The sequence below is a fragment of the Diorhabda sublineata genome, chromosome 5 (assembly GCF_026230105.1).
Source record: "Diorhabda sublineata isolate icDioSubl1.1 chromosome 5, icDioSubl1.1, whole genome shotgun sequence".
Classification (NCBI taxonomy): Eukaryota; Metazoa; Arthropoda; class Insecta; order Coleoptera; family Chrysomelidae; genus Diorhabda; species Diorhabda sublineata.
Window position 1 is genome coordinate 28,387,494 of NC_079478.1, and position 23,935 is coordinate 28,411,428.

A 23,935-nucleotide genomic window follows, 5' to 3' on the forward strand; every position below is an offset into this window, starting at 1 on the left:
TGTACTATAAAACATTCCTTATAGTATAGTGCTTTCACTTGTATAATAATACCTATTATTTACTAGTGCAGAATTTTCTATTATACACTGCATGTTTTTAAGCTTGAGAATATCTTTTACATTGTTCAATTCCAGGTTTTATGTAACTTAAATAATTTTAGTTTCAAGTCTTATGCTAATATGTGAAATAATGCCCAATTTAATTGTTACTTATATAGTAAGGAAAAAATGAAATGGTTTTATAAAGATATTTGAATAAAACCTATATCCTTGAAAATAATTTCCATACATAACTTAAAAACTACTTATATTTAGGATCCACATCATCTCCATTTATAAATTTGGAGTTTATTTTGTTGTGTAGAAAAAATACATGAGTGATATTTTTGATAAACTCAATGGTAGAATTTTTTGAAAAGAAAATATCATGGAAAACCTCTTTTCCTAGAAAATTTGATAAATAATTTGTCTTATAAGAGTGAGTAAATAGTCGATGAGTTGATAAAAGATCAAGTTATGGTGTTTTTGTGTTTCTAGAGGGTGTTTTTCTATATTATGCAAATTGAAGGTGTATCTAAAAGAATGCTGATTCATCAGCAGAGCCTTCAAATTGTCCAGAACACACCAGAATACTGAATATTGCATCTTCTGATATGATAAATGAGATTTTTATACATTTCTGAAATGTTAGAATCATGGATGCTGTTGATTTGGGCGCCATATCAAGAAATCACAAATTCGACATATCGCCGTTCCGGGGAAACGAATACACATGTAATTGTTTTCTATATATAACTTAAAATGGCATATGCGGAAAATTTCTTGCGTGAATTCTTTGAGTTGTACAAGGAACAAGAGTGTCTATGGATAGTTAGAAGATATCTATATCACGATAGAACTGCACGAAGAAGGGCTATGTTCCGGGACCCCATGCAAAAAAATTGGGAGTGAGTAGATGACGTGAAAATATTGCTGTGACATAAAAAAAATTTCACATTCGACCCCTCTTTTCTGAGTTATAGGGACATCCTGTATATATTAATATAAAGATAGCAAAAATGAATTTTTCAATCGATTTTTTAACAAAAAGGTACCTACTCTTTGCTTAACTTAATAAAATTTATTAAGTTTAGCAAAGTATTTAAATAGATAAACATTTGTACTTCATATCGATCGATCGATAGAATAAACTTCCATTGTGATGCTATAAAGCAAAACCTTGAAAGCTCTTCAAGTTGAAGAAATATCCTCCGTAGACTGAGGAAATGTTTAGAAACTCAAGGACATTTATTACAGTCTTTTTTGTTTTTATTTGATAAGTTGTAGGCTAGCCAACGAATTTATTTTCAATTTCAATTTTTTCCTTGTGTAACTAACACGATGATCGATAGTATGCAGTTCAATTAGAAATGTTTGATCGTGTTTTAATACCTCCTGTAAGTATTTTCGATAAATAATTACAATTTATGATAATTCTCTTTAGAATGTCTGTTTTTTTTATATGTACAACGATCTAAAAATCTACATATCTCCTAAACCATAAATTTCATCGAGTTGAACGAAGAATACCTTTTTGAAAAATCATTTTTGCTATCTTTATATTGTACAGGTTGTAAAAGTTGCATATTGTTCACCATTGAGCATGAGCCGCCCTTGGCCTTCAGATAGTATTGTAGAATTATTTATTCCGTCAAACACACTACATATATGATTATCCATTGAAAATTTATATTTCTCGAATGTAAAATTTAAAAAATATATTTAAATGCGAGTTCTAGTTTCGCAACTTCAAAGGTCCATATCTCAGAAACGTATCGATTTTTTGTCTTAGCATTATTTTCACGTCATCTACTCACAATTTTTTACATGAACACCCTGTGTCATATCAATACAATTAATTTTATTATTTTATTCAATCTCCAACGTGAATTTTTCTATGATAATAATTGAATACTTGACTTAAATGTTCAAATTCATTTTTTGGTAATGCAGTAGTACTATCATCATTCACATAATATTCATGTTAAGCTTACTCAATACTAATTCTGCTATAATACTTGATACAGATTTTCCCATAGGATAACCATCAATTTGCTTATATATCATCCTAAATTTAAAATGATTGCTAGGATCTTGAGCTTTAACAAATTCGACTACCTGTTTTAAATACATTTTCATCAGGATTTATTATCTTTTTTATTTTGATATAGTGTTTAACGACCTCCTTATATAAATATATATATTTAAATAAATGGAAATAATATTTCATTTCATACGAAGGTAAATTACCGATCTGCTTATTGCAGAAGCTATCCTATAACGTTTACGGAGGAAACTAAATTTTAATGCCGATAAGCTATTTTATTGTTGAAAATCCAAAAAGTACAAAAATCGCAAGTTTGAGTACCCCGTCAATCACCCTGCTCATTTCTAATGCAATTCGTGGGTGAAGTGCTGCGTCGCACGCACTTCGACGTAAAATTTGCAAACAGTGATTTCACATGCGCCTCTGCACCAGTTTTTTGAGATTGTTTAATGTCTTTTGGCTTAATAGGGATACAAAATTAAAGGATTCGTTTCTTCCAATCACAAACCCATCTACGATAAATCAGAGAAAAAATATAAATCTGTGTTACCAAAAAAAAATTGTTGGGCTTTTGTTTGTACAGGTAAATTATTTTATTGTTAGTTTATACGGCAAAATGAAAATGATGGGCATGTGTCATGCACGGCACGAAATACAATATCTTGGAGCTTGCAACCTTTGTGGACCGTGTCAGTATGGTTTTTAGCCTTGAATTGGTTTAGAAATGTTGAGATTGTTTATCGTATGCCAAGCATGTGGGCTGTGCTTCCACGAATTTTATTAGAAATATACCCTTAAAGATAACGAATATTAACCCAGTTGTATACTAAGGTAGAAAGGATTCTATCATATGCTTAAGACCTGATTACTTCGATCAGTTTCGGAACAACACGTAAAGTGGCCCGGATTACTTTCCAAACATTCAAATCATGATCGGGTTAACCTGAACATCGTTTCCGAAAAGCCCTATCAACCAATTTGAATTTATATTCGTGTTACTAGCAAATAAAAGGCAATTTTGTTAAAGTTATAAATTAATAATGTCAGAAAAAGGAATATTACAATTAATATTAAAAAATTACTATCTAGATAGTAAAAATGGTTATACGTTATATATAAATGCTGCTAATATTTTAATCTTGGTAAATAATTGTTATTAGGTGTTAAATTAAAAACCCAAATATTTTTAGTACTCCAATGGATTAAGTTCTCGGATCATAACGTAAATGTTGGTAGCATAGAACAGTCATTTGCAGACTGCTACTGCTAAGATTATTTTCAATTTAATTAGTAAAGAAAAGTACTTGTTCTATGTTACTAATGTTATTCGATTGTGTATTTGTCATTTGTCATTTGCACGTGTTATATGTATGAATTAAAAATATAGGTTAAATCAAATATTTTTAATACAGTTATTAATAAATACTTAGTTAAGATGGTTAAATCAAAGCAAACAGTGTCAAATGAACCGAAAGCCACGAAGGTTGATTTTAGTGAACCAAAGTAAGTGCTTTACATCTTTATAAACATAAACGCATTATATAAAACTATACATTACACTTACATTTCGAATTAAACAGACTTTATTTTAGGAAATTAATAAAAGAATCACATTCCACAGTACCAAGAGGAAAACCAAAATCCGGTAGAATTTGGAAGTCTGAACGAAAGAAATTCTCGTCTGTAATAAAAACAAGAGGTATCAAAAGCTCATTTGAGAAAAAACAGGAATTGAGGCAAAAGTTGAAACAAATAAAAGAATTGTCAAATGCTATAAAAGCAGAAAAAGAGGAAGAGAAAGAAAAGAAAAAAGAAAGAAGGAGAGCTAATTTGAAACGTCAAGAAGAAAACAGATTGAAATCTGAAGTTGTACAAGTAATTACTAATACAAAGAAATTGAAGAAGGCCAAAAAGAAACACTTGAGAAATATTGAAAAGAGGGATACCACAGTTGTATCAAAGTAAACAGTTTCAAATTTGATTTAAATTTTGTACTTTTTTGTGATTGAATTTAATGTCATTAAAAGTAAAAGTTTATAAAATAGAATGGTACTAAATTTTTCTTACTCTTGGAACTTATGTGATTAGGAAATCTTGTATAACCAATAAATATTTGAAACAATAGCTTTCTAAAAACATTACATTTCAAATCAATACACTCACTTTCAAAATTGTTATCTATAGCTTCAGAATTGTTAGGAATTTATTCAATGTTCGAATGTCACATTGAATCAATTTTTCATCCATTCCAAAATTTTATCATATTCTTTGCTAGGATTGAAATTGAACACAAATTTAATTAACTGTTTATTTTCTTCAACTTTATTACTTATTGGACGTTTTAATAAGAGATCTAGAATCAAGACAATTCATCATAAAAACATTCAAGTTGAAATTTCTGTAACTATAGTTTCAACATACAAATGACAAAAATATTCAGCTTTAGTGAAATGTAACATATAGTTGGACCTTACATTGTTTGTGACAAATAAAATCCTAAGCTTGTCTATGATAAAACATGCCTTCACATTAATTTTGAATTGATTACAAAGTGTTATAGAGCTAGTTCTCATTGTGACCTGTAAAGTAATATATTAGCTTCATTCACTATTACAATCAAAACCACTTTAAGATCGTTGTAATAGACATGTTCGATTATGAAATTGTTCATTGTTGCAGACAAAATCTACCTCTCACTAATCAAAACTGTTGATTATTTTTATTATTTGTGTGTTAAATATGAAATTTGACAAGCACTTCATCAAAAAATAGCTGATACCAGTTTACCATTTTGATGAAGTTTCCGGTACTAAAAATCCACACTGAATCTTAAATCCTAACAAAAATTTGATAATTGCTTATTGAAAATCCATTATAAATAGATATTATGTGACTCACCAACATGAAACTTACTAAGAAGTCAGAAGTAAAAGAACCAAGTACAATAATTTTGACATTGCACTTGTACTGTCTCTGAACTGGTGCAGAATCCAACCCACAAATAAAGCTAATTACTAATTGGAAAGTTTCACCAATTCATATACATGTTGGAATATTTGGAAACAATTTATCTTTATTTGTATTCAATCATTTTTGTTAATTAATTTTTCCCTTTCATGTTAAAAATTGTTTTGGTAATCATATCTTTTGGGGTACAACTCTTCTATAACCTTCACATATGTCATTTCTAGGGTCATTCTGAACATGTCCATGTATATTTATATAGGGCGCTCATGCCATAATTTTTGTTTTCATTAAAAACTTCGTATTTTCAAATGTTTCATAATGTCTGATCCTATATCCCACTGTTCCCATCGTTCTAGTGAGTAGAAAACTAACCTAACCTAAGATAGAATTCTATCTTAGGTTAGGTTAGAACTTTTGACCTTGACATACACATATTCCGACCTATTGACGGCCTTTTTTACTGAAGTTGCTTGTCCGTATTCTTTAGCCAACAAAATGCTCCACCTCAACATTTTTTTATCTTTTGTTATATCTACCATGCGGTGCCTCGTCGGAAGCCTCCATTTCGTATATTTGTTATCAACATTTCACTCCCTACCACATATGCCAAGGTCATAGGAGAGTTGTATCCTAAAAGATAAAATTTCCATTGTTTTTTATCATAAGTTATTCAATCAAACCAAAAAGCAGCTGCAAGAAGACAAAAGGATTATTTGAGTTTGAATTGAATATTTGATATAATTTTTTTGTTCAAGATATAGTTGATAGAAAAAGGCACAAGTGTTTGCTTATCTTGAAATTTTGGGATTGCTCGTGATAATGGAAAATTTTTGCTCTGACTATAACAGAGAAGCTTATCGATTAGAACACTTGACGAACTGGGATACCTAAAGAACAATATTTGAACTAGTTTTGTTTAAAAATATATTGTTTTGCATCTAAAAAAAATTTACATTCTAAAAATACCAAATTTAGTATCTGGAATATCTTTATTTAAAGTAGCTGCTAGACTTAAACCCAAAATTTTTCTTGTATCCTTTGGATCTATGATTCCATCATCCCAAAGCCTAAAATATAAAAGAATCAAATGAACACATATATAAACAATTGAATAAACTAGTAAAAAAATATTTTTTTCACTGAGTATGTGAAAAAGGAGAAAAGCCTTATCCTAAAGTTGGAGATTGAATAATGTACCTTGCAGTGCTAAAATAAGGTGAAGCTTCATTTTCAAATTTTTCTAAAATGGGCTTTTCAAAAGTTTTTTTTTGTTCTTCAGTCCAATCTTTTCCATAACTGGCAATTTGAGATAGTACTCCAGCAGCTTGTTCACCTCCCATCACTCCTATCTTTGCATTGGGCCACATGTAAAGGAATCGAGGAGAATATGCCCTTCCACACATACCATAATTACCAGCTCCATAGGAACCCCCGATTATTACTGTGATTTTTGGAACTTTAGCACAAGAAACTGCTGTTACTAATTTGGCTCCATTTTTAGCTATACCACCCATTTCTGCTTGTCGACCCACCATAAAACCTATTGGACAGATGACAACATGTGATACGAGGAGTGATTATTAAGTAACGAAACTAGCGCTGTTACAGAAAAAGAATTAAGCATGCGCCTAAGGCTAACGTCTGCCAGCTGTTTAGCCTAAAGCCTACTCTTTTGAATTCGATGTCTACCGTGTCTATAGATAAATCAGTGTAGCCGTCGCCTTCGTTTGTTTATTTGATTCGCCTTAAAAATGATCGTGGTAACAATAGGGAAACGGATTGCTGTTAAATTTCACATTAAACTTGATAAAACTGAAAATTATAATTTATTGAAACAATTGCATGGAAATGAATGTTTTTCGCGTCCACGTGTTTTTAAGTAGTTGTGGCGTTTTCAAGATGGCAGATTTAAACAACAAGAAGCTCGCAAAAATATTTGTATTTACATGTTGAATGCAATTGAAAATGGCTCAAATTTATTTGAGAACGTAATAATCAAATGTGAATTAAAAGGAAAGATTTGAGTCTGTGGAAAAAAACTTCCTGCACTGTTTAGAACAATGGAAGATTCCCATGAAGCGATGTAGGAATAGAGGAGATGTATGTATCGAAAGTGATAATAAATAAATGTAGGAGGAAGCAGCCTTAAGGTCGGTTCACACATATCCGTGAAAAAGAGTTTGCTCGATTTACTTTTCTCATTTTAGTTTACTAAGAATTTCGCCAGCAGATATTTTTTTCCACTGAAGGTCACGGTACGGTACATCACATAATGGCACGGCACGGATATATATATGAATCGACCTTAAGGCCAGCAATAGCAGTCGGGAATAAAACGCAGACGGCAAAGGTTACGCAATTAAGACGATTCCCCGCTCATTTAACGTATCAACCACATACGAACAAAACCCCCCAAAAAAATCCCCAAAAAAAATGCTTTATATCACCTGTCTCATTTAAGCTACACCTCGTATATGAATAATTAATATTTCTAAGGTCTTTATCATTGAATGATATCACCAGTTAGTTTAACAGTTTCTTGTATACAGAAACTGATTTATAGAAAATGTTGTACTACACCAAGGGTTGTACATTACAGTAGAACCCCTCACGTCCGCCCTCGACTAGTCTGCCACTCCGGTTAATACGAATAGTATTATCGATATGAATAATTTGAAAGTACATTCTGATTTTCCAATTCATAGTAGATATATGAAATTAATTGCTGGTTTAATATTTCCCTTATAGCTTGTCCGTTTTAGTACTCCTACGTTACATTTTCATCGAGTGAAAAATTACAAAGGCTGAACAAAGAGGTATCATTTGAAAAAATTGCCAAGAAACTCAATATAAGCTTTACGACGATTAAAGATTGGAGAAGTGATCGAAAAGACATATACAGTGACAATAGATGGTGAAAACGCTTTTAAAAAACGCAAAACATTGACAATGCATTGTAGATGTGGTTTTGCCAAGAAAAAAAGAAAGGAACTTTGATATATGGGCGCATAAGAAAAGAAAAGGCAATAACTTTGCACAAAAAACTAGAAGCCGGAAGTGAGATCGCTGGAAAACCTGTCTTGGCGTCCGGTTTATCTCAATTTCTGGAAAAAAACTATCCGCTGATGCTGACGCGACCAAGAAGTTTTCTGTGAAGAATTTGTCGAACAATATGAACTGTTACCTTGCCAAGGCCAACATTAACGAGACAGGCTTAAACTATAAAATGAATTCAAACAAAACACTCATCAAATGAAACCGTGGCAGAAACGAAACTTATAAAAGATAGGCTAACCATTGTTCTTTACAGCAATATTGATGGAACAGGCAATCTTCCATGGTTCGTTATTGGTAAATCTAGTAAACTTAAGGCATTCCAAAACAAATTTATTTTCCTTGCCAGTTCATTATCGTAATAAAAAATTTCCTTGAATTGATTGCAGCATTTTCACAACTTGGTTTACCGGCGAGTTGGTTCCATCTGATGAAAAGGAGTTGAATCAAAAAAATCTCCCTGTTCATGCTATATTGCTGTTGGATAACGCACCATCACATCTATCTGAGAAGGAATTAGGGAAAAAGGACATAAAAGCTATCTTCTTACCACCAAACATCACATCACTTATTACACCAATGGATCAGGCAGTATAGAATAGAGGCGGTATCGCAGAAGTACATCAGTTCAATTTTAGAAAAATCCGAAGCTTTTAATATATTCGAAACAATGAAATCCTTTAAGATCAAAGATGCTGTATATAAAATTGCTGATTTATTGGAGGAACCGAAACCTTACCCTTTGCGAAAATCCTTGTGTAAGCTTTTGCCAGTAGTTATGACTGAAAGTGACCAGATCGTAGATGAGCGAAATAACCTTGACACACAAGAAATCATTAAAAACCTACAAAGCGTACAACCGAATGACCCTACCAGTGAAATGCAGTGGATTGCCCAATGTGACAAAAATTATGAAACTAGAAAGGAGGTCAATGATGACCAGATTATTATCGCTGTTATGGAAAATAATGGTGAAGAAACTGAACGAGAATTCGAATAGTGATAGTGACAAACCCCCTACCCGAATTCCACACACTGACGCTAAGAACGCGTTTGATATTGCCTATTGCAGCTAAGTCTAGAATGTCATTTGATACCCAAAAATCTAACTGACTTTTGTTCTAGGTAATGTAAAATATATTTCTAATATAATTCAAGTATGTGATATGTAAATAAAAATGTTATATTCTGATAATCCGATCTTTTTAGCGTTCCGACCATACCCCAGTAATTGTACTTACCTGTAATATTCTGTAAAAAAATAATGGGAATTTTCCTTTGGGTACACAATTGAACAAAATGTGCTCCCTTCATAGCACTTTCAGAAAATAGCACTCCATTATTTCCTATTACTCCCACTGTTTTTCCATACAATCCTGCGAATCCACACACCAAAGTATCACCATATTTTTTCTTAAATTCATCAAATTTCGATCCATCAAATACTCGTAAAATAATTTCTCTTATATCGAAGGGTTTTTTCAAATCCGTATCTATGATACCGTAAAGATCTTCAGGATTGTACAAAGGATCTTGAAACGATTCGTCAAAAGTAACGGGAGGTTTATAAGATAGATTATTTACTATTTTTCTTGCTATATCAATGGCGTGTTCATCGTTAAGAGCATAGTGATCAGTAACTCCAGAAGTTGTACAGTGTAGATCTGCACCTCCCAAATCCTCAGCTGAAACCTACAAAACAAGAAAAGGTTAATTCTTTTGCAGCAGAGATGTATAGGGGAGCCCAAAATATGACGATACCAAGTTGCATACCTGTGGAGTTGGGGTCAATACTTTGAAGAAAATCAATTTCTTTACAACCTTTTAACTTAAAATTACCAAATTTGGTAAGTAGAAGGTGATCAAACCATTTAAGGAAATTAATCATTATATAACCTCAAAATTTCAAAGAAGTTGATTTAAAAAATTCGATTTTTCTTGAAAATGTTAATAATTAAATTCTGAAACATTTCTAGGAGTAAAAACTGTCATATTTTCAATAATGTTATTTAAAAAGTTAGGCATGAATTTATACATCAAATTATATAATTCTTAATTCAGGTCTTGTAATTAACTAGACACAAAATTAGAAATTTCGTCAGTTAACCGGTTTGGTGAAATAACTAGTCTAATCAAACAATGATCGATAATTCTGACCCACACATTCATCTTAAGCTCACGTTGGAAATGTGAGAAGTGTAATTATACGAGGGTTTTCAACTGAATACTTATGATACGAGGCTGCTACTTAATTTTTGAGATAAACAAATACTCGCAATTTGGCTTTATTTTTTTTTCAAAATATTCTCCACTAGGATCAATAGACTTGGCGAAGCATTTTTTCCTTTCCGATTGAGCTACCTCAAAAACATGTGATTTGAACGCACCTACCGCTTCTTCAGGTATAGGGAGACGTTGACTTTGCAATTTATTTTTGATCTGCGGGAATAAGAAAAAAATATTGGATACCAAACTTGACTGTTAAAAAACGTTTTTGTTTGAACTGATGTATGAGAGTTCGCACTGTAGTTGAGGAGAATGAATCGTCTTCTGCGGTTGGTTTCCCTAATTTTTTTCTAACACTTCTGGTGCTGCTGTACCATTCAGAATCAACCGTTCTTCGTTACTTTAATGGAACGGTGGCAACATGTTCAGTTATTCCGAAAAAATAGGTGACCATTGGCTTTTTGCGCGAACAACTTTTGTTAAATTTGGCTCCTCTTGAAGACCCATACAGTCGATTGTTGTTTAGTTTAGGGTTCATAAGCATAGATTCATAATTCGTCGCCAGCCACGATCTTATAGACGCCTTTTGAAGTACCGCGATTGAATTTTTTCTGAATTTTTTTGTACCAATCGACACGAGCTTTTTTTGAGCGATTGTCAAATTATGCGGTATCCAACGCAAAAAAATCTGTTTGACAGCCAAATGTTCATGCAATCTGGAATGTATGCGAGTGGAATTAATAGTATGCCTCAATCTCACAGTATGTCACATGACGACGTTTACGTACAGTATTAATGTTTTCTACCACAACAGCCGATTTTGGATAGCGAAATTCATTCTGTAGCGAAGTGCAACCATGATTGAATTCGAAAAACAGCGAAACGCGGTGATTTGAGTCAAAGCGGTTTGATCGGCACACTGCTGTTGTTTTAATGCACGTCGAAGATAGAAAATCATCGCGATTTAATTCCATTTTTGACCAAGATGAAAGTTTCAAGTATCTGTAAACAACTCAAATATCACTCTTATGACAACACATTCTGAGTACGTTCACCATTACAAATATCAAACTTTGTGATGACAATGTCAGATTTAACATATTCATTTCAGTGTTGCCATATCTCAAACCTTAAGTAGCAACCCTCGTTGTAATAGTGCATATTTGTAATATCCCTACGTGTAAAGCAATCCTCGTCATTAAAGAGAATTTCTCTTTTGAAAGTGAATATTGTCACGTAAAATAAATCGACAGAAATTCAATTGCTCATATAAGTCTTGAGGTAACACTTCTTGTAATTTTTGAGCATGATATCGATGGTGTAATTTACGTCTAATGGTTTGCTGTATAGTTGATCTTGATAGGTCATTCTAGCTGGATAAAGCTCTAGTGCTAATATGCCGTTGATCATCAATGGTATCCAAAATAAGTTCTTCATCTCGCACACTTATTTCAACGAGATGCTCTCAATTGACACCAAAAAACTTTCCTGTTTGTCGAGCCCGCTTTAAATATTAGAAAATTAGTTTCTGTGAGGAAACTCGCGACTAAGATGCCTCAACGTAACCCAAAATTTACTAATTATTTTTCAATTTGTACTGTCTGTGTATATATATAGTGATGAATAAAGAAACTTAATATTTTTGTGATTGTTCGTAAAAGTCCTTACCCTAAATGTGATTGTGACCCGTGAAAACAAATTTGATTGGTTCTTATTTTGCTACGAGGTCTCTAAGAACAGCTGATGGCTAAACATGACATTCATTCATGTAAAACTTTAGCTTCAACAGTTAACGTTGTATGTATGTAAGAAGCTTTTTTCCATGACATTCCAAAAACCATAGTGAAAAATCAAATACATCATTAGGTTTTTCTAACAATGTTTCCATTCCATTTTAAAACATTTTCCATTTTTAGTTTAGGATCCCAGAGCTTCATTCGGCAATTGTCTGTTTTAACGAAACTAAGTTTTAAGGAATATTTAGGGAGTATCAGATTCATTGGAGATGGGTTTTTTATTAATCTAACTCAATTATTTACATGCAATGAGAAAGTGAAAGTGTTCGACAACGACGAGCGAAACTAATGCTACGTTTACATGTGTGGCAAGCATAGACAAATGTTCACAAAATGAAAATCGAAGTGAATTTCAACGTTCTTGGTCTTCGGGCGACCGTTATGAATCCGCCGTAATATTTATATTAAAAAATGAAATTCAAATTCGTACAAAAGTGAAGCACATAAAATATATAATTATTTTTTTAAATTACCTCCTCTCCAGTTGCTGCTTTTACTAAAGGAGGTCCGGCCAAAAAGATAGTCCCTTGTTGTTTAACTATCACCGATTCATCTGCCATTGCTGGTACATAAGCCCCACCTGCTGTACAGGAACCCATTACTACTGCTATCTTCAACAAATGATGGTCAATTAAAAAAATAGAGTACATACAATTGAATTTGTATTTAGATCAGTTTACTGTTTGTTTCTACTCATTGAGTTGTGCCCAAGACTTTCGATAGAAATTTGTGAAGTGAAAAAAGTGAAAGATGATAATTTTATCCCTGAACAAATTCTAGTTCAAAAAGGAACTTCAAAATTATTACTGTGTTACAGAACACCCTCGAACAAGTGCTTATCAGGTGTAGAAGTAAGGTTTTTTTGAAGTTTTTCTACATATAATAATAAAACAATAACAATATGGACGATATTAAAACTTTGTAGGAATACATAGGCTGTTCATTTGAAAACGTATGACCTCTATACATAATTCAAAACACGTCACATTCAAGTGGTCTACGAAATTTCTTTCTGACATTTCAAAAACGTTCTGTCTGACGTTCTTTACATGCAGCTGTTATTCTATCTTCCATAGGGCTGTGTTTTATGAAAAATCGATTTTAGTAGAAAAAAATCTTAAAGTGCTAGGTCGGGAAATCTCAGTGGATATTATATTGCTACTCTTCGACCAACCAATATTCCAGGGAACTTATCATTTAGTCACTGTTTAACTGGACAAAGGTAACATAATGGAAATCCATCATATTGGAAATTAGTAATACACTTTGAATACTTCGTACAACCTGTCTAACTTCTCTTTGTCCGAGGCACAAACAAACAACTGATACCGCACTTAAAGTAGATAATCACTTATATTTGAGTATTTTCTTCTTAATGTATTTAAAATAATTTCTATTAAGATTAAACACAATATAATACGTCAATAAGCCAATAATAGCTTTTGACTGATCTCCATGCTCTCGTCTCAAGCCCTCTAAAATATTTGAAATAACTTTTTGACTTTGGACATGTAAATCTTTATGTCGGAACCCATAACATTGTATGATCTTCTCCGATGGGTCGTAAACAACCATCCTAACCAAAATAATTCGATCCTAAAACTTTTCGGAAAATAATTTGTCTTTCGCTAGATAAAAAAGGATTTTTCCAATTATTTAACATTACTTATAAATTAGGAATAAATCCTAAAATATTTCGATTATAATATGTTCATATAAATCGCTATAATCGAGTTTTCATTCAGGATTTATTAAATCATCATTGCCAGTCATCCTCATCAAGATTATTAATAATTTGTTGTATTGCTACTATAGCTTCCAAATACAAAAATCCTTTTTCAAATTTGAAAGAAAATTGGCAGCAACTTTGCCATTCTATATCTTGGAGATCCAATTAGAATAGAGAAGAAAGAGCAGTTCGGGCCCACTTGAACAAGTTCCCAAATCTCTCTCTCTACCTTTAATATTAATTCTATGGCATAAATGATATAGGATTTTTAATAAAGGAAGGACAACAATTGACGATAAAGAACGATCTGGACGATATAGTGTCATAAATGAAGAATTGACGCAAAAAGTTGATGAAGAAATCCCTATACAACCTTTATTTGTTGCCCAAACTTAAGAAGTTTCTGGATGAAAAGGGTTTGAAAAATGATAACGAGTTGAAAGAGTTCTTTGCTGCGTTAGCGGGGAATATAATTAAGAGTAAAAAATATATTTATTTTAGGTTGTAATACAATTCAAGCTCATAAATAAATCTTCTGAATTTAAAAACGTTCCTTACTTAAAAATAACACTCGCATAATTTATCTTCACCAATAAGAAAAAATCACAATGTTTTGCGTATTATTAAAAAAAACTGATGCAATTAATCTCATCGCTGTGAAATCAAATAGTGCAAAATGTGTATTTTTCACCTGAGTGCTTTAAAGTATTCGCATATGACATTTTCCATTTAACGGCCGTTTGGTTCACTTCAATCCTACCTTATGCATGAATAAAATTTAGATGAATACTGCTTATTGAAGTAGTAGTAGCAAATGAATCAGAAATTACTTAAATTGAGAGAAATATGTTGATATGACTTTGAAATCAATGTTATTTTACTTTTTTGTTTCAATGCCTTCTTCTTTTGATACCTGTTCTCAGTAGAAAAAAGGAGAATGTCATGAATTGGTAAAATCATTTGGAAGTTCTTTAGAGCTTCTATGTCAAAGTACTTATATAACTCATGAACCAGGTAATGCTTGCCGTTTTCATAGTCTCGGCGTATTGAGAAGATAAGCATATCGGTCCAATTCGGAATACTCTTAATTTGTATTCCATGGTTGTGGGAGCCGAATTCCTTTCGTTTTGAGAGTGGTACTTTACTCAAAATGAGTGGGTGAGCAATTTTATGGTGTTTAATGTTGTAACAGCATATTAGAACATTACCACCATGAAGTTATTTATTTTTGTACACAACAATTATCGCTGTAAAAGACTATATCTATTGGACAGTCAGCATTGTCATTCAAATCTTACACACATAACTCCCAATCTCAGCGTCTGGAGGATCTAACAATAGATCTGTCTTCTTATAAACGAAATGACTATGTATACCACACCAGTCCAACGACAAAGGGTTCGATATAAAAATATATAGTGAAAAAAATATTTTTTTGATACCAACAACTCAAAATCTCAATTTTTGCACATATGCCTGTTTGATTTAACAGCCACGATATATAATATGTAATAAATGAATTGAATGTTTTATGGTTTACAAAACACTAGTTTTATAGATCATATTGAAGTGCCCCAAGCGTTGAATTATGGCCCAATATTACAGTGTAATTGTATAAAAATTTGTTTTGGATCTACTACAAATGTAAGCTATAAAATTTACCTGTGCTATCTGTTTGGAAGACATGTTAGCCTGATTAAAGAATATTCTACCAAAATGATTTTTATCGGGAAATACATCTGATTGATGGGGTAAATTAGCTCCACCACTGTCGACCAAATATAAACATGGTAAATTATTTTCTTCTGCAATTTCCTGTGCTCTTAGATGCTTTTTAACAGTTATCGGATAGTAAGTTCCGCCCTTAACTGTTGCGTCGTTTGCTACGATCATGCAGTCTCTCCTGAAACAAAAGTAATAACATACATATCCAAATTTCACATTCGAGACAGCAACCTTATAACCACACCAAGTTGATACCTATGCCTCAATATACTACTTAATCTTAGCATTAAATTAATTGAGTCATTACCCACTAACTTTTCCAATTCCAGTAACTATTCCTGCAGAGCTAATATTATCGCCATACATATTATTTGCAGCAAGCGCGGATAGTTCCAAAAAAGCACTGGTTTTATCTAAAAGCAATTTAATTCTATCTCTAACGAATAGTTTACCTTTAGAAACGTGCTTTTTAACATATTTATCACCGCCACCTTTTAAAACTTTTTCAGTTTTGGATCTGAGAGTATTCACAAGCTCGATCATACGTTCTCTATTTTCCTGCAACATGAAAAAAATTATATAGTGTCATAACACAAAAAATTATATTTATTTTACTTAAAAAATCTCATCTCAAATAATGTCTAGTAAATAGTTGTCATTGCAGTAACTTCGCCATTTTTTAAGTTATCATCCGAAAAGCGAAAAGTTAGAATTAATTTCGAACGCTGATTACTCGGTGGTTTGGTACTCTTGACTTATGACATATTTGAGCGGAGTTGCGATATATTAGTTGCATTCCAATTTTTTAAGTACTTTGTGCGCGAAACCCACGGGCTCGACGCTCTTGAGCTTGGCACAAAAGGATCAATTGGAAGACACTTGGTAGGTTTTGTGTCAAGAGTCAAATTTGAAAATATTTCACAAATTATTTCTTCATTTGTTGCCGTGTTCGAAACACAAGATACTTGATTAATTGAATGAAAAATACGAATACTATGAAAGGACTTGTTTAAAACTATACTTTTCACTATATATACCTTCACAAGTAATAACGCATATTCGCAATTGGTCTCTGAATTCAATAACATAAGAAAATTTTGTTTTAAGCAAACACAACTGAAAATCTAAATAAATCGAAATGAATTTGAAATAAATGCCCACAGAATGTCAATTCTACAATTTGTGTTTAAAGCACAAATTTGAGGATCATGGAGCCCAAACATTTATCTGGTGTTTTAGGGATAAGGGGAAAAGGCAACTGTGCTCGACGCACAAATCTTAAAAACGTCAATTTGGAACATTGCGCGCCCGTTTTATTCTATCAAAAATCAAAATGACAAACAAGCTACATGATAATTATAATTTGATATTAAATCTAAATGAAATTTGTTAAATAAATTAAATTCGTTCGACAGTAAAATTAATCCTCAACATAAGATACAAGGGTTGTCTGAAAAGTATCGGAACTAACAAAGAAACAAGACATTTTTTCCATAATCATTTTTCAACATAGTCTCCTAAGTCTGTTCCTTCGTCTAACGATATTCTGATGACAATGACTTTTCTGTAAGTGAAACTTTGAGATTCGGAAACAAGAGTCGCTAGGGGCCAAATGTGGCGAATACCGTGTTAGTCAATCAATTCCTGCAATTCAGACATTTTAGCCATGGCGATTACCGAAAAGTGAGAAAATACATTGTCCCGGTGGAAAAGTACAAAGATGCGTGAGATTTTTTTGTTATTGTTTTACCTCTTTGATGATATTCTATGCAAACAATCCCATAGCTGGCCCAAAAATACCGTATTTCCTTTTTCCAATGACTTGATTGGATTTTCGTTTCAGGAGTGTAGAGGTAGATTCAGGTTTCATATACAATCACAAATCGACGCGAAAAATCTGACTCGTTTTGCTTAAACTGCGTCAATACCATAAAATGTTCATTCGAATGCGCTTTTTGGTTCAAAGTGAGCAAACACGGCACCCAACGCGCGTATTTGTTACACATACATAATTCTTCAGTCAGAATATTACAAAATCGTTCTTTTTATGTGGCGATGTCCTTTTCCATCTATCTAATCTTATTCCGAGGGACGTCCGGTACTATCTGGTGAACTTTTCGATGTTATCGTTGGTTGCCGCTGATTTTGGCCATCCCAAACGCTAGGCGTCTTTCACCGTCACGTTTGAATTTATCAACTCCACATTTTACGATCATAATTGATGGTTCTGAGTCTCCGGTCAGAGCACAGGGCCTAACTTCTCTTTCATTTGCGAAGGCGTATATATTGCCTTTCAAAAATAAATATTTAATGACAACTTCCATTTTCAGAAAAATCTGCACAACGACTCACTTATACGATCGTCAAACAGAGACTAAGCATCCAAAATGGCTGAAATTTTAGTGAAAATCTCTTAACGCATGTACAAATATACCTATTTCTTAACTTATATTAATAAGTGCTGATATCTTCAGGTTGAAGTCGGAAAGTTTTTAGATAACCCTCATAAGGGTTCAGTTCACGTTTAAACAAAACTTCCTTACAGGCAGGTACATTTTACTCGTTATTCACGTTTTATAATTTAATATTCAGTTGAAGTAAATTAACGAGCTATAATGATGATTATTTTCTAAGTTCTTAGTAGAATTACAATTAAGTGCATCCGTATAAATAACGGCGTATAATGCCGTCCAATTTATAATGATTCGATTGCCTTTTAACGAATACTTTCTCGCATAAGATATACATTTTTTAAAAAGTATTTATAAAAATAATAAATTTATAAAATGAGGTATCTACGCCTATGGTAGATCAAAAAAAATTGTCGGTAAGGGTTTCTATATAAGTTTTCATAATCTGCAACTGATATTGGAAGAACTATATTAACGTTCGGTAGACCTTGACTGAAGTTCTAGATGGTAGTATAATAGTTGGCAAACCTAGTGAATCAAGTCAGTCCAATGATTATGTCAATCAAAGGAAAGCTAGTCACTAAAATGTGCCAGGGTGTAAAACTTGTTAAATAAATTACACATATCCAGTTTTATTTTCTATAGTAAATGATATAGTTGATAAGAATCAGTTGAGAATTATGTAAGTTTATTTCCAATAAACTAAATAATAACTTTAAATCAATTAAAAACATTTCGCTACGTAGAATTTCTAATGTCTTAGGTATTACCTATATATACATATTTCATTCTAGGTATCTAGTTTAAAGCAATATCAAAATATCTACAATTAAAATGTAGTTTACTGATAAAACGGTTCAAAATACTAAATATTATATCAGCAATTCATAGAGTGCGATAAATCCAGATTCAACTTGATAAAAACATCTACTATTATTGTATTAGTGAAAAATGAAACTCACCATAAACTGTGTTGAATGTACATCTATATTTGACTTAAGGGTATTGGTTGACAATTTGCATAATTGATTTGTTAATAAAAATTGTTTTAAAACTATTGTTGGTTTAGAAAACATTTTCAGTGTCGTGTTCGAGTCTTGCAGTTAAAATAAAAAACGATAAAATGGTATAATAGCATGTGGATAAAGTTGAATTATCATTTTGACCTCACACATAGGCGTAACGTCTTACTTAACAAGGATATTTCTCGATCAATAGTTTCAGCTATCTTAGATAAAAATTTAGATTGATATAATATATAGCTTTGTAAATATACTTAATAATCCAATCAAAATAATAATTTCTATATTTTTTTATTTAATTGGTGTGCTTTTACCAAAAACGTGATATAAATAGTTCTCAACTGTGTAAAGAATTCTTTATAAATAGTTCTCAACTATACATCTATACCTACATGATGCATATTTACTATACGGGGTGATTGATTAGTGTGATAAAAGTGCCTCCATTGTCCTTTGACATATCAATTTGAAAATTTGAGGGATTATAGTTTCATATCAAGTTACATTTTTTAAAATGATACACTTTATATTTTATTGCATATTTCGAATTAGCTTGACTTCCCCATTACAATAATATATGGTTGTGATGTGTTCTACGAGATATTTAATAACCCTGTACAATGTTAGAGAAATTCAAGAATGAAGAAGCATTTGGCTATTAGTAAAAATTCTGGAAAATTATTTATTTCGTTAATATTCATTGAATCTGATTCAGGGTGAATCAAAATACTAATGCATTATTTTGTCGGTTTTTTCAAATGAATCACCTTGTATTTCATGTGAGAATCGAGAAGTACCACCAAAGAACAAAGGTGGCATAGAAGTTTATAACACTAATCAATCCAATGTCATGACATGAACAATTACATATTCATTCATAGGATTTAATGAATGTTATCTAAGGTAGTTATATTTCATTACAAATTTTACAAAATTTTAATTGAACAAACTGAAAACAATGCTGTTATCATCATAAATGGAACCACAAGTCAACTAAACAACTAGACATTTCCAATTTTTAACTTTCAAAAAGCTGAAGAAATAACAATATTCATCATCTGCATCAACAAAATTCTAACCTCATATTTTAACTCCTATGATACTACATAATCCATAATTTCAAAATAAGTAGAATATTAGTTTTTCCACAGATGAGTAGGTATTCATATTTAAGGTTTATGAAATAATAACTACTAATCATTTCTGTACTGAGCATGGTGCCCAGTGTTGCCAGAGCTAGTACAATTGTACAATTTTAGTACATTTTAGTGTATTTTATACGCTAGTACATTTTTCCTTTTTTCTAATACATTTTCCCTGCGTTCGTTTTCTCCCAATTTCTCCCACTGGGAGCATGTACTACACCAGAGGCGGGATTTTTTATTATTCAGATAGAAATTATTATTATTAATAATAATAGATATTATTATTATTATTATTATTTATAATAATAATAATTATTAATTATTATATTACTTACCTTTTATCTTTTTCTGCAAATATAAAGTTATTTTATATTTTCGTTTAATAAAATAAACTAGAAATTGTACTAGATTGTAACAATAATTAAAAAACAGAGCCAAGCTGAATTATATTTAGATCGTGAGATTTTTGTACGACATTGCTAATTTTATCGGTAAACTTTATAAAAATTTTTCATCCTTAAAATAATAATTGACAGTCTATAACATTTTTGGAAAAAAAATTTAATTTAAACTTATGTTTATACATCTTTCTATAATTTTATTAAATTTGTTTGAAGTTGATACAATCTAGTGCATTTTCTAGTTCAATTTTTACATTCAGCTTTTAAATTGTGGCAACACTGATGGTGCCTCCAACGTCAAACCCCTCCAGATCCTCCGTGCACCGTTCTCGTAAACATGGCCAAAAATCTTTCGCGGGATCTTACGTTCCCAACAGTTCAAAATTTCTCTAAACTTGAGCGCTCTCTAAACTGCCCAGAAGCATCTGTTCCCCGTAGCAACTCTTGTCTTAATCTCCGTTGCCACGTTATTATCTGAGAAGTATCAATAAAGAACAAATATCTTGTCTTCCTTCTATATTTTTAATATAATCAAAATCAAGTGTGACTATGTAATTAATTAACTACGAACACTGGGAGGCTGAACACGATTTGGAGTTGATTAAAACTTCCAAATATTTCTTATTACTATCACGAAAATGCTTGTAAGAAAAAGTTAAAAGAGGGTAGTTACTCTAGTGAAATAAAACATAATAATGACTATATTTAGAATAAAGGTATAAAGAGATAAGAGATGTATTTTTTCTTTTTCATCATTACCATTTTTTCAAATGAAATAAAATTAGATCGAACCTGATAAAAAAGTGACAAATCCTTAGGAAAAAAATATTGCAATTTCTTTTTTATTGTTGCATTTAAGACATACCAATTATCATTGATAAGTGGATGTAAATTTTTACTTTCAATCGCTAAAAAAATGATTTTAAATTATGTTTTATTGTGACTAAATTGTGAAATATTTCTCAATATAACTGTATCTAATCTATTGCTGTAAATAGTTTATATATGAATTAGAGGTACTACAACAAGTTTGTTATGTGAAATTAATGAGAAATGCAAGATGAAAGAATTTTTCTGAACCATCAAACACCACACATGACATATTTCATTTTATGCGGTACAGTAAATTCCAACATTATATTAAAGAGAAGAAACATTTTAAACTGAGTTTTTGAATTCATTTTAAAACGCTTATAAACATTTACAAATTTTGAAAACCAATTAACGGTTTTTCATTTTTCAATGGAAGCTTAGTTGCTTATTACTACAATAATAATATTTTAGAGAGTTTTGTATTTTAAAAAATTATTGTTAAATGTACGCCAGTGATACACAGTATTAAAAACGAAGTATGTTATGAAATTGACAGTAACTGACAATTTGAAGGTTCTAACAAATCTATCAAAATGCACAGGATTAAATTATTCACCAGATTGCCATTATCAAAACATTTTATAGTTCCCTCTAGAAAGGTTTATTTACGTAAGCCTACAGAGGGAGGAGATCCACATGATGTAAGTTATAATATAAGCTGAATTCAATTTTAAAAATGTTTGACAATTTATAGGCCATTCCAGGTGGGAAAGCTATCGGAAATCCTATGAAAATGACGATCATGTTCAGTACTTTCTTTGGTCTTGCTTTTTGGGCGCCCCAAATTCTTTTTATTTATATAATGCATAGATAAGATAATTATGTAATAAGTATTGCCTATCAGCCAGGTAAAAAGCAACATCCCATTAAATACAGAAATCTTACTGAGGTGGTATTATTTGTTACTTTCGTTGAACTATGTATAAAATATTATTTGAAAGAAATTAGAATTGTACGAAACAGTTGTGATGATATATTTATTTCCTGTACACCCATATAGACAACCAATTTTACAATTATTTCAGAGTATCTAAACTTCCGTAAAAAATTATTTTTTAAATTTTCTTTTATATTGATAAATATGAAAATGTGGAAACTTGTGTCGTTTAAAAAACTATTTAATATTTGTAATTTTTTATGAAGTGGTCATATTGCATATAATTATTATTACGCTTGCGCACTTAATATCTTCTACTCCAAGTACATCATTTTATAATTTCCACTTTTGAGGTTAATAATTGAAGGGTTAATTATCACTGAAAAGTATTTTAACAACTAAAAATGATTGGAAAGAGTAGTCTGCTTGTAAGACAAATAGTTAGAAATGCTTTTGTCAGGGCTGCTCATGATCACGGTGGTGTACCCGGAGCAGTAAGTATTGATCATGTTACATAATTGGATATAGGTCTTAACATTGCAGATAATACAAATTTTCAAATCGTTCCACTATTTAGAAATTATGTTTAATATTAACTACTAAAACTTCAATATTCAAATATATATATATATATATATATATATATATATATATATATATATATATATATATATATATATATATATATATATTTCTCTATTAAATATTTCAATATTAAATAGTTATAACAATTATTTTATAACCAGGCACTCAAATCACTATTATTGAAGTGAATCATCCTTCTACATACATATTTATGGTTTTGATCAATAATAATATTCTACTAAAATTTCATATGTTGATTCTTTTTTTCAGAATTTGCCTTTTGATATCAATAATCGTTTCAAATTGACTGCCATTATGATTGCATTCTTTGGTTCAGCCTTTGGAGCTCCCTTCCTTATTGTAAGATACCAACTTACAAAGTAATAAATTTAACTATGTAAGTGAACATGTATTTATCTGATATTTAAATTTTAATATTCGTTCTTTCTTGCAGGTTATTGTAGGTAACATATTAGTAAGGTTTATTAAATACTTTTTTTTGTAAATATGTGAGAACCCATTAAATTTTGATTGTGAATCATTTTGTTGCTTATTTCTCTTAATAGTAAATCTATCAGCATTTTTGGCCAATGTACTTACTTAAATGAAACTTGAAATTACTCTTTTTTTTAATTTCAAATCCTTATATAGTATCCCCCTTATAACAAGGTACTTTTATAATGCATTTTATAATGCATCCACACCCAACACGGGAATATTGCGAAATTTATAATGATTTGTACAGTTCATATTATTAGTTTTGTACTTGTGTAAATTGTGTTGTTATATAATTAAAAAAAATTATTTTACTGAAGTTTATGTGTATAAAAAGGTGTAAAAATTCTAATTTAAATATGATATTTAGTTTGAAAGCCAAGACAAGTGAAAAAAACCCACGTTAGAAAAGAAATTTATTTTTCTACAACAAAAAATTGTACAACAGTATAAACAATTTTACAAAATGAAAGTAAAATCAGGAGTGCAGATCTTAAGTAAATCTTCATGTGTAAAAGATTCGGGATGATTTGGAGAGAAGAT

At 31.1% G+C, this 23,935-nt stretch overlaps 3 protein-coding genes across 4 annotated transcripts; 2 read left to right on the plus strand and 1 right to left on the minus strand.

Moving 5' to 3' along the window:
- The first annotated feature begins 3,395 nt into the window (after positions 1-3,395).
- LOC130443765 (coiled-coil domain-containing protein 86) lies at positions 3,396-4,210 on the plus strand. Of its 2 annotated transcripts, none has more exons than XM_056778567.1 (2): positions 3,396-3,589; positions 3,667-4,210. In XM_056778567.1, exons 1-2 carry the CDS (start codon positions 3,522-3,524, stop codon positions 4,049-4,051), a joined length of 453 nt encoding a protein of 150 aa, XP_056634545.1. In that variant the 5' UTR covers positions 3,396-3,521; the 3' UTR covers positions 4,052-4,210. The 2 variants fall into 2 exon arrangements, with proteins under 2 accessions (XP_056634545.1, XP_056634546.1); XM_056778568.1 differs by having other exon boundaries at positions 3,412-3,589; positions 3,679-4,210.
- A 1,753-nt stretch (positions 4,211-5,963) lies between these two features.
- Positions 5,964-19,190, minus strand: LOC130443869 (probable methylcrotonoyl-CoA carboxylase beta chain, mitochondrial). Its single transcript, XM_056778749.1, has 7 exons — positions 18,957-19,190; positions 15,891-16,141; positions 15,521-15,761; positions 12,603-12,740; positions 9,349-9,799; positions 6,251-6,593; positions 5,964-6,120 (listed from the first exon to the last, which is right to left on the minus strand). The coding sequence occupies exons 1-7, from the start codon at positions 19,068-19,070 to the stop codon at positions 6,003-6,005; spliced, it is 1,656 nt and encodes a 551-aa protein (XP_056634727.1). The 5' UTR covers positions 19,071-19,190; the 3' UTR covers positions 5,964-6,002.
- A 3,392-nt stretch (positions 19,191-22,582) lies between these two features.
- On the plus strand, positions 22,583-23,361 carry LOC130444704 (cytochrome c oxidase subunit 7C, mitochondrial-like). The gene is made up of 3 exons (XM_056779980.1): positions 22,583-22,806; positions 23,168-23,277; positions 23,352-23,361. The coding sequence occupies exons 1-3, from the start codon at positions 22,717-22,719 to the stop codon at positions 23,359-23,361; spliced, it is 210 nt and encodes a 69-aa protein (XP_056635958.1). The 5' UTR covers positions 22,583-22,716.
- The last annotated feature ends 574 nt before the right edge of the window (positions 23,362-23,935 follow it).